This window comes from Dermacentor silvarum, chromosome 11 (assembly GCF_013339745.2).
Source record: "Dermacentor silvarum isolate Dsil-2018 chromosome 11, BIME_Dsil_1.4, whole genome shotgun sequence".
NCBI lineage: Eukaryota > Metazoa > Arthropoda > Arachnida > Ixodida > Ixodidae > Dermacentor > Dermacentor silvarum.
The window spans coordinates 39,760,141-39,771,046 of NC_051164.1; the positions used below are offsets into that span (position 1 = coordinate 39,760,141).

General features: G+C 50.1%; 2 protein-coding genes across 2 annotated transcripts in view; both read left to right on the forward strand.

Annotated features, from left to right (window-relative positions):
• The window catches only part of LOC119433109 (uncharacterized), a 259,341-nt gene that overhangs the window by 153,211 nt on the left and 95,224 nt on the right, over nucleotides 1-10,906 (forward strand). The gene's annotated exons all lie outside the window — the stretch shown is intronic.
• LOC125941414 (uncharacterized) overlaps nucleotides 1-10,906 on the forward strand; it is a 48,076-nt gene that overhangs the window by 24,115 nt on the left and 13,055 nt on the right. Inside the window, exons 5-6 of the mRNA XM_049658574.1 lie at nucleotides 7,134-7,316; nucleotides 8,584-8,706. Of these exons, the coding sequence (XP_049514531.1) occupies nucleotides 7,134-7,316; nucleotides 8,584-8,706 (306 nt within the window). The remainder of the gene's footprint in view (nucleotides 1-7,133; nucleotides 7,317-8,583; nucleotides 8,707-10,906) is intronic.

The following is a 10,906-nucleotide window of genomic DNA, read 5'->3' on the forward strand; positions in this document are numbered from 1 at the left end:
ATACCATATACCATACCACCATACCATAGCTCTATACCTCCGCTCCACCGAGTTGCGCGCAGTGCCACCCACTGAGCGAAGAAGGCGTTACGCTTCTCAATAATTGCCGTGGAGTGTCAAAGAAGCGCCGTGGTCACTCCTGTTGTGAACCAGTGTTTCCATCCAATTCCTCGAGTCAAGGTTGAGTGTGGAGGGGAGGGACGTTCCAGAGTACAGGGGTTAATCTCGCTCCTGGTTCAAGCTCGCAAACTGCTGCATATTAGGTTTCGCTGTTTACCGACCTGAAGCGAATCCCGAGTTATGGCAGACGCCGTATATCGAAGGCAGTGTTTACACGAGGGGAATGGTATTCTTTCCGGCAGTTTAACCTAGCAAGCTGGTAAATTTTCTTGGGGTTAATGTCAGCATGACCAATACCTGCAAAACTCGGCTTGCAGAAATGCTTTCTTGACGGAGACAGTCTGCGGGTGGAGGGAGGCCCAAAAAACGGCCACCTCTGAGCATACCGTATTTCTTCTGTAGCTCGGACGAGGTGGGTTCATCCGCACGTTTTGGTATACGGCCGTAGAAGATCTAAGCTCATCGACAGTACTTTTCTTCTGGCGATTCTGTGGGCGAGCCTAGTTTTTTCTGTGCTTTGTGTTGCTTTTGGTAGATTGCAGCACACGATCCGTGGAGCACTGTGCAAGTGTAAACCAATTTATCCTTTTTGAGGACGTAAAACATGTTCGGAACTGCGGTCTATGAAAAGGAAGTCTGGCACGGCTGTGGACGACACGAAGGACGCTGACAGGAAGACACAACAGCGTAGGCTTAGCTAGGCGCACCAGGAACAGCGTCAAGCCCGAGCCCCACTTCAGTAGCGCTGGCGATCTGGCTGCAGAGCTCTGCACGGCGCACTTCTTCCTTACATCTTATCCCCTCGCTAAAGACGGAGCCGCACGGGAGGCCCAAAGTGCCGTGAGGATGAAGGGCTCGTGATATGGCTTAAGCCGATCGACATGGGACAGTTTCGCGGCCTCGGCGACGCAGGTCCGTAGGGGGCGTCAGAGGTTCGATGACGTAGTTCACCGGAGCAGTTTGCTGTAGAACTCGGTAGGGTCCATGGTATCAGGATACAAACTTGGAGGAGACACCTGGTGTTGAAGTAGGAGGCACCAACAACCAAACGAGAGCGGCAGGCGAAAACTGGTTGTGAGGGCGCCCGTCGTCATAACGAAATTTCTGTAGCGCTTGCTCTTGAGTTGTTAAGGAGCGATCTAGTTGCCGACATTCTTCTGCGTACCGGGCGGCTTCAGAATCCAGTGTACCCTCTGATAAGTCGGGATGGTAAGGAAGAATAGTGTCAATGGGGAAATCACGGTTCTCGGCCATATAGAAGAAATAAGGGAGAAAAGCCCATCGTTGCCTGGGGTGCCGTTATATAGGTGTACTTGACATAGGGAAGGATGAGGTCCCAGTTGGTGTGGTTGGAGGCGACATACATCGAAAGCATGTCGCCAAGAGTTCGGTTAAAGCCTTCTGTCAATCCATTTGTTTGCGGGTGATATGCGGCGGTACAGCGGTGAATAATACGGCATTCAGTGAGAAGTTCTTGAATGACATCGGCAAGAAAGACGCGGCCTCGGGGAGCGCCGTGACATAGAACGAAGCGTTGAAGCAGGAAGGAGGCAACGTCACGAGCCGTCGCAGCTGGTAGAGCGGCCGTTTCTGCATACTTCGTCAGGTGGTCTATAATAGCTACAATGACCCAGCGATTGCCAGCAGCTGTGTATGACAGAGGCCCGTATAGGTCTATTCCAACCCAGTCAAAGGGTCGCCGAAGGGCACGGCAAAGGTTGTATTGGTCCACAAGAGCGGCAAGGATCAGGCTTGCGGCGTTCACAATCTGTGCAAGAGCGAATGTACTTTTGCACAAATGTGTACATACCGCGCCAATAAAACCTATGACTTAGTCTGGTGTAGGTCGTGAAAAGACCAGCGTGTGCACAATGAGGGTCGGCGTGGAAAGTGGCGCATACATCAGTGCGCAGCTGCCGGGGTATGACAAGCAGCTATTTGTGGCCGTAGGAACTGTAGTTACTGCGATAGACGATTCCATCGCCGGATGGCGAAGTGCGAAGCTTGCCGGCGTAGCGCTCGGGATAGTGGGCGTGCAGGTGAATCTGAGATGTAATCTATCAAAGTTGAAATCCAGGAGTCCTTGCGCTGCTCCAAAGCCATGTCGACGGAAGCGAATGGGGGAAGTGGGTCGTCTAGGACGGAAACACTCTCCATCCATTTGTTTGCAGGTTATATGCGGTGGTATAGCGATGAATAATGCGGCATTCAGTGAGGAGTATTTGAATGACAATGTCCACGTATGACGAGGACAGGCGAGCGCGAAAGAGCATCGGCATCGGCGTGCTTCTTGCTGGCGGTAGACAAATTGGATGTCGTACTCTTGGAGCCGCAGTGCCCACCGGGCTAGGCGGCCGCAGGGATACTTGAGGGACGACAACCAGCAAAGTGCGTGGTGATCGGTAACGACATCGAAGGACCGGCCGTACAGGTATGGACGAAATTTTGTAATGGCCCAGATGAACGCTAGACATTCTTTTTCCGTGACTGCTTACGCTTTCGTGAAAGTGCGGCTCACGTAAGCAACAACATATTCTTGGTAGCCGGGCTTTCGTTGGGCGTGCACAGCGCCAAGACCAGCGCCGCTAGCATCCGTATGGATTTCCGTGGGAGCAGTTGGATCGAAATGACACAGTATCGGTGGTGTTATAAGCAGGCGACGTAGCATCGCGAAGGCCTCGTCGCAAGCCGGGGACTGCGAGGAAAGATTGGGATCTCCCCGAAGAAGCTCTGTCAGCGGTGCCATAATCGAACCCAAATTTCGAATGAAGCGGCGGAAGTACGATCAAAGGCCAATGAAACTACGCAAGTCTTTTAGAGACATGGGCCTTGGGAATTCTTTAAAAGCACGGAGGTTTGCGGCATCGGGGAGAACGCCGGCCTTCGACCCGACATGGCCGAGAATTGTCAGCTTGCGTGCCCCAAAGTGCCATTTTTTTAGGTTGAGTTGGAGGCCAGCGTCACTGAGACAGCGTAAAACCTGCTCCAATCGATGAAGATGAGTAGGAAAATCTGGTGCAAACACTACGACATCATCTAAATAACACAAGCACGTGTTCCATTTGAGGCCTCGAAGAATAGTATCCATCATCTGCTCAAAAGTCGCGTGCCTGTTGCAATGGCCGAATGGCATCACACGAAATTCGTATAAGCCATCTGGTGTAATTAAAGCAGTTTTAGGCTTATTGTCTGCAGCCATAGGCACTTGCCAATAGCCAGAGCGCCGATCGAGCGAGGAAAAGAACTCTGCACCTTGTAAGCAGTCTAAGGTGTCATCGATCCGCGGCAATGGATAAACATCCTTTCGGGTTATTTTGTTTAGGCGACAGTAATCCACGCAAAAGCGGATCGAGCCATCCTTCTTTTTAACTAAAACAACTGGCGATGCCCATGGACTGTCGGACGGTTCAATGACACCACGCTGGAGCATTTCACCTACTTGCTCATCAATGCCGCGTCGTTCTGTCGACGATACGCGATATGGTCGCTGCCTTAGCGGTGAGTGAACACCGGTGTCAATCCGGTGACATACAGTCGTCGGTTGACCCAAAGAACTGCTATGGCTGTCAAAAGCAAGGCGAAATTTGCGAGGAGACGGAGAAGGTCATGACGTTGCTTGGGGTTTAAGGCGTTGTCGATGACGTGACTGAAAACTTCTTCAGGCGATGTGGCAGGTACGGGACTACCGGAAAGGGAGTTGACCTCGGACGATCCAATAGGAAATTCCAACGTCGTAATGGTGTCGTAAGGCTGCACAGTGCCGTGAGATTCACCGCGAAGCAACGTAATCGGGAGGGAAGTGGTTGTATACAGGATGGTGAGTCGCACCTGCTTGAAGGTCTAGCCGCGCGGTTGGGAGTGGTGAGATGTGGCAATGAACGAAAGCAGTGGAAGGTGTGAAGAGTACGGTAGTATCGGAGGGAACAGGATGCAGGTGATAGAACGGATGCGTGCGGGGGTAACTGCATATCATCAGTGAGGTACAACTTGGTGCAGGAAAGCGAAACGTCGTGACATATGGTATTGCCAAGCGAAGAGAAGGTAATTGTTGCACGGGAGCAATAAATGACAACACCTTGGTGACGGGAGAGAAAATCCCAACCTAAAATAATATCCTCGGAACAGTGGGGAAGAACGACGAACTCGACGATGTAGAGCACTCCTTGAATTTCAAGTCTGGCGGTGCACGCAGCCACCGGCTGGACGTGCTGTGCTGTGGCCGTGCGGAGTAATGCACCGAAGAAAGGCGTCGTGACTTTTCGTATTGAGCGGCATAGTTTTTCGGCAATCACAGATATGGCGGCACCTGTGTCAATAAAGGCAAGCACAGAGACACCTTCAACAGCGACATCAATAACGCTGGGCGGCGAAAGAAGAGGGCTTGAGCGTTGCGACGATGACGCAGTTCTTGCCTCGGGAACTGCGTCACTTAGTTTTCCGTGTCAGCGGTAGAGGGACGTCGATGCATCGCGAAGAGCGAGCGACGACGAGTAGAACGGTGGGCAGAAACTGGGCGAGGGCTTGGGCGGGGAAGGGGTAAATCGCGGCTGGAGCGTAAGACAACGGATGGTCGTACGCTGCTTTGCGTGGGTCGTCACGGGGATGAAGTGGACGGCGGCGGCACAGGCATGCAACGTGTCCGGGAATACCACACGAATAGCAGATGGGCCGATATTCTGTTGTGCGCCAGGGATTAATCATTCGATGGACAGGAGATTGCGGCGGCGTGGAGGTAAAAACAGGGCTAGGCATCGGAGGCGGAGCCCGGAACGTTGGTGGGCGTGGTCGTGCGACGGCGTCGGCGTAAGTCAATGGGGCGGTGAGTTGAGGCGCCCGCTGCAGGACCTTGGGCACTTGTTCTTCTATACCTAGTCGTAGGGTCGGACTAAGGGACGAACTTGACTCCGGCGGATTGGAGATAAGGGAGAGCTGGTGAGCAACTTCTTCACGGACGAAAGCCTTGACCGGCGATAGGAGGGTGGAGTCTTTAAAAGGAGAGGTCAAGCCGGACAACGATTCCTGATAGGGAACAGGACGGCGGGTGCGGAGACGTTGACGGCGGAGCTCGTCATAGCTTTGGCATAGTTCAATAACCTGGGTAACAGTAGAGAGGCTCTTTGAAATCAGCATCTGAAACGCGTCCTTGTCGATGCCCTTCAGTATGTGCTTGATTTTATTGCCCTATTATTGCCGATGTAGCTGGTAAAGGACTTACCAGGCTGCTGAAAGCGCGACTGCAGACGCTGTTTGGCACGATGTTTATCAGCAGCAGGGCGGCCGAAGACCTCGCTGTCTTGAAAATAGTTCAGCTTGGGACTTCGTTTTCGTGGTTCCGAAACAACTGGGCAATTCCGGTGGCGGTGGTCAATTTCGCGATGTCATGCCATTTGTTGTCAAGACTGACGCCTTCGTTAGATGATAGCCAGTCATCAACGTCGTGGTCATCAGTGCCGCTGAAATTCGGAGTGTCCCGCTGACGGAGTGTGCCGGGGCATACGGGACGACTGGTGAGCAGTTGGTGGTAAGCTCGTGGCGCTGGCGGAGGTCATGATGGCAGGGAGGATCCGGCTGCGCAATTCCGCGATTACAGGAGACCCGGCACCTCCACCAGTTATGACAAGGAAGTCTGGTACGGCTGTGGGACGACACGAAGGACGCCGACAGGAAGACACATTAGCGTAGGCTTAGCTAGGCGCATCAGGAACAGCGTCGAGCCCGAGCCTCACTTCAGTAGCACTGGCGATCCGGTTGCGGAGCTCTGCAAGGCGCAGTTCTTCTTCCTTGCAGGTCTTTAAAATAATTTATTTGCCCATACTTTGTCAGTATTCGGGATAATAGCGTGACACAGAATGGGTTCATTATGTAGTTGGCGCGTTGTTGCTTGCTGGATCTACAGGATTGTCATATTAGAGGGTCATGTCATTACTATTGAATGTGTCGTACCGAAATAAATGGTCTGCAGAGTTCGGCAGACTAATTTGTTATTATTATTATATATCATCAAAAGGCGCTTGTATAAGGCAGATTTACCACTCAAATTAAGAAGAAAAAAATGTTTGAATTATACCGGCTCTAGTGCTCCTGATGTCCTTAATGGTAATGCAGGTGACCTGGCAGTGATTAATATATGGCATGGCAGGGATATAATATTGGCAGCGATTGATTCGAAGAAGTGATGCTCATCTTGGCTGCTTTACCGGCGAAAATCTACTACGGAGATTACTCTGATGCACCATTTACGAGGTGGCCGCACTGATTCTTTTCATATTGTCAAGCTTAGCACAGATAATGCTCGGGCAGTATACCGTAAATGTATTCGCACGAAACTTGCACTGGAAACCTCTTAGATGGTCGCAAGGTATTAGTTTTTTTTCTTTTTTGCGTTGTCGAATAGATGGCCGCGACGTTGGTCGCAGAGCGCCTTGCTTAGGGGATCACTATATTCCAAAGCAGTTTTATCGTTGAACCCGCAAGTAACCCAGGCCACGACTCTTTTGCATCAGTGTGAATTTCGGAGTTGGCCTGCTCTTCAAACTGGCCACCAGTGCTGGAGGCGCCGCAGCGTGCAGCATGCCCCAAAGATGCTGCCTAATCTGAACGCGATGCTGGCGCAGTGATATCGCGTTTACATTGTAGTTTTGAACAGTCAAATTCTGTTTCTATTGGCCACCGATCAGTGGTCATAGCACCTCACCAATCATGCGTTCTGAAACGGCTGTGTTAATCCTTTGACCAACGTGTACCTGCACCAACTCACTCCACATATGAACATTCAATGTGTTCCAGTACTCGGCAGGTACGGCTAGCTTCCTTTCTTACCAGGCAGCCACCTTGCTACTGATCGCATTGCAATGCAGACATAGCCGTTAAACCCTTTGTTTACTATGCCATTATCGAAATCTGCAAAGGCATGGGCTAATGAACATATCTTTTTCTACACCAGCAGATGTCTTTTAAAGCCATCGTCTTCTTTGTCTTCTTTAGTAATTATTATGTCCACATTCTGCGCACAGAGAAGGATCGCACTGATGATGACGAGAGACAAGCAGTTCAGATCGAACACCAAGATGGGTCTTTCCTTCGAGCTTGGCACACTTGTCTACCAATTAAAGAAGCCTTATCCCGGCCAGATTCCTACTCCCGAAATGGCCAATGTCCCATGCACCAACCTCTACGTCACCAGCCTGGACGTTGCAGTAAGTCTATCGCATTGTCTTTCACGTCCATAAGTTGTTTTCCAACCTACTAATCACTAATTTGTACAGCTTCCCAACAACTTAAACTGGGGTTTGATTTCGCTTAATCTGTGGAGCGGCACAACTGCAGCAAATGTGTAGCTTCATATAGGCTATGCAAATCGTATACCCGTGTTATCGAAATTGGTGTTGATGTCAAGAGGAAAAGAGAGCAACAAGCTTATGCAACTTTGCTGAATCGCAATCCAATTTACAGCCGAAGCAGTTTCTTTCGAGCAGTTGTACGAAGTAAGAATTTTAGTTCCCTGTAATTGAATCATACTTGAAAACGTTGCCCGTATATAACTCACCCGTTGTAATGCTTGGCCACATTTAACGCTCTCAAGCACTTAAGGAATTTTCAAAAAGGCCATAATCCATTCCCACATATCTTACTTCCAAGATACTTCCCAGTATTCCCAGTTCTACTCACAGTTCTGTTAAGGTAACGGAAGAAATCCTGCTTCTTTTTAAAACACACCTATAGTGCCCACGACAGATGAAGTTAAGAAATTTGCAGGTGCAAGTTGGGATCAGCTAGCACAATTCAGGGGTAATTGAAGATCGCAGGCAGAGGCCTTCGTCCTGCAGTAGACATAAATATAGGCTGAGGATGATGATGATGACAAGATAAACATATGGAGCTGGGCAGGGCATTTAATGCGTTGGGAAGATAACAGGCGGTCTATTAGAGTTGCCAAATGGGGGCCAAGGAATTGGAAGCTTAGTCGCGGACGGCAGAGACGCAGGTGGCAGAGGTGATTGAAGATCACTGGGAGATGGTACTGCTGATGATGAAATCTAAGGACACTAAAGTTTTTGCATTTCACCCCCATCGAAATGCGGCCGCCGCTGCCGGGATCCCACACGCGACCTTGCGCCTGGCCATAGCGACCGAGCTATACTGTGGCGGCTCACCAAAGTGTGTAAGCTTGTTATGCGTAGCCGAGATTGCGGTATCTCCGGCTCTCTGATAAAGCTCAGGCGCCACGACGCATTGCTGTTGCTCTAGCACCCCCAAACTTGAACGTCGCATATATTCTTTGATCCCACGAAGCAGGACATTTGTTGGAGTGAGCAGCCATGCGTTAAGATTTTTTGTACGCTCGAGACAACCTGAAGAAACATAAATTTTGTCTGTTTTGCTTGGATATGCTGTAGCTGCACGACTGAAACAACGAAGCTCGTGCGAAATATGAAAACTACTCGGCTGTTTTTTATTTTCCAGCCGTGCGAGACGGACCTCCTCTTTAGGCGAGCTGAATTATTCACGGGCGTCAACGTGGCAATTGTTAAAGGGAATAACAAGACGGCCATATTTTTCGAGAGCGAAAAAAGCCTCCGAAAAAAGGTAAGCACATGCACGCCTAGTTCATACACCACGAATACTTTTCTGCATGCGTGCTCAGCGTGCTTGTGTTCTTAGGAGTGGCAGACGACGGGCCTCACTTGACATACGGCGAAAGATAGTAGGACGCGCGAGTTGAGTTGCATGGCGGAATACGGGCTGCCGGGAGTGACAAATGCCAACAAACTATGGTATGCTCGTGACATGTACAGCGTCCCGCATTATTACCTATATCACACGAGAACACTATAGTATGGTCAAACGTCGTCCTAAAGGTAACATCGCATTAAACGAATTTTGCATAGGAGAGAGATAACTGCACTTGCGTGTACTTTTGCCGGTCTCACTGATTATCGCCGCTTAAAGGCGCTAAAATCAAGCGTGATGGACGCTCGCGCGATAGAGCTAAAATGCGGGAAGCTGTACATACAGCGAATGGGGACGATTTAATTTTTGTTGTTGTCATGAATGAGTGATGAATGAATGAATGAATGATGAATGATGAATGAATGAATGAATGAATGAATGAATGAATGAATGAATGAAAAACTTATCCCTCTTGCAAGGGAAGGGGGCAGTGGGATAGAAGGTGGGGGGAGGAACTACTTGGATATGCCCCCCCTTTCCTACAAATTTGAGCTCGTTGTCTGGTATAGTTGTTTGAGGAGTTCTTCAAGGCGATAGCGACGACCGTGTTGGCTACGGCCTGCAGAGTGTCTTGAATCTCTCCATCAGAGCCGCCAATCTCCTCTACCATCTCACCCACTCCAGGAGGGCCTCCTCAAGGTCGGGCCTCGAGCTGCGCAAGGCAGCCTCACACTGCTCCTCACTAGATGCGAATTGTTTGAGGAAAGAGGGGTGCCCACATGATGTGGTTTAGGTCTGCTCTGGGGGAGACTCAGAATTTGCAAGAGGGAGAAAGGTAAATGGAGGGATGAATGCGGTCGAGGAGGTAAGGGGAGGGAAAGGTGCGAGTCTGCAGCTGTCGCTACAGAACTTCACACCTGCGAGGGGATTTGCGCATAAGCGGCGGAAAGATTAAATGCTCTAATCGGTAGTGTGTGCAGATGTCGTGGTAGGTAATAAGCCGATCCCGCGCTGTAAACGGCGCCTCCTTCGTAGCGAGGTCCGACACATGTGATGCTTGCGCCCGGACCGTAAATCCTCGGACAATGGCATGAGCCGCCTCGTTTCCGGAAGGCCGGCATGCGCGGGAGTCCAGATTAATCGTACAGTTTGATGGAAAGGATGGGCCAAAAGGAGGAAAAGGGCTGGCTTAGAGACCCTGCCCGCTCAGAAGTTTTTGAGTCGCTAACGATAACTGATGACTTTGGCATCGTGAGGGCCAGGGCTATGGCCGCCTCCACTGCCTCTTCCTGGGAGGAGGCAGGAATGGGGTTGGCGGCAGCCACCTGGCCGTGATAGTTGACTGATATTGCATACTGATTCCTGTTTCTATAATCGGCAGCATCAACATAGATCACATCATTTGAGGAGGAGAATTTTTTTTGGAGAGCCTTTGCTCGCTGCCTCCTGCGCTGTTTCGGTGCATGTTTTTAGGAAGTGGTGGGATGTAGAGGTTCTCGTGTATGTGATGTGGAATGGTGTATTTAGTCTTGGTGATGGGTGCCGGAGTCATAGAAAGGGTTTGTGGAATGTGTCGGCCTGTCACAGTGTTAGAAATTCTACCATACTGGCATGAGAGATGGGCTTCTGCGAGTTCAGTAAGTGTGTTGAAGGTGCCAGTGAGCATGAGCCTTTCAGCGGAGGTACGTATGGGGACCCCCAGAGCAAATTTATATTCCTTTACGCAATAGATCGGAAATAGGAGAAACAAAAAAATTGACCCTTTGTCAGGCGCGAGAAATCTACTCATTGACTCAGCTATACCTTTTCCCAAACGAACCGTACCACATGAAAGAACAACAAAAATTCTCTTGCACAAGAAAATTATTGCACAAGTGTTTCCTGTGAAATTGTTGAGCACCATTGGGTACCTTTTGCACGTAGTGGTGATGCACGGGTACTGCCCTTGCCCATTGAACCGAACTTCTTTTGGCACCGCTTTCATAAATGATCAGTTCTCGCTTCCTCTCTTGTGCTATACTAGACTGCGCCGACCATTGCAAAAACACCTCCCATTGATGAGCTTACTGATGAGTGTTACCCAAAAGAACAGGTATGTCATGCCGTTTCTGCAGTA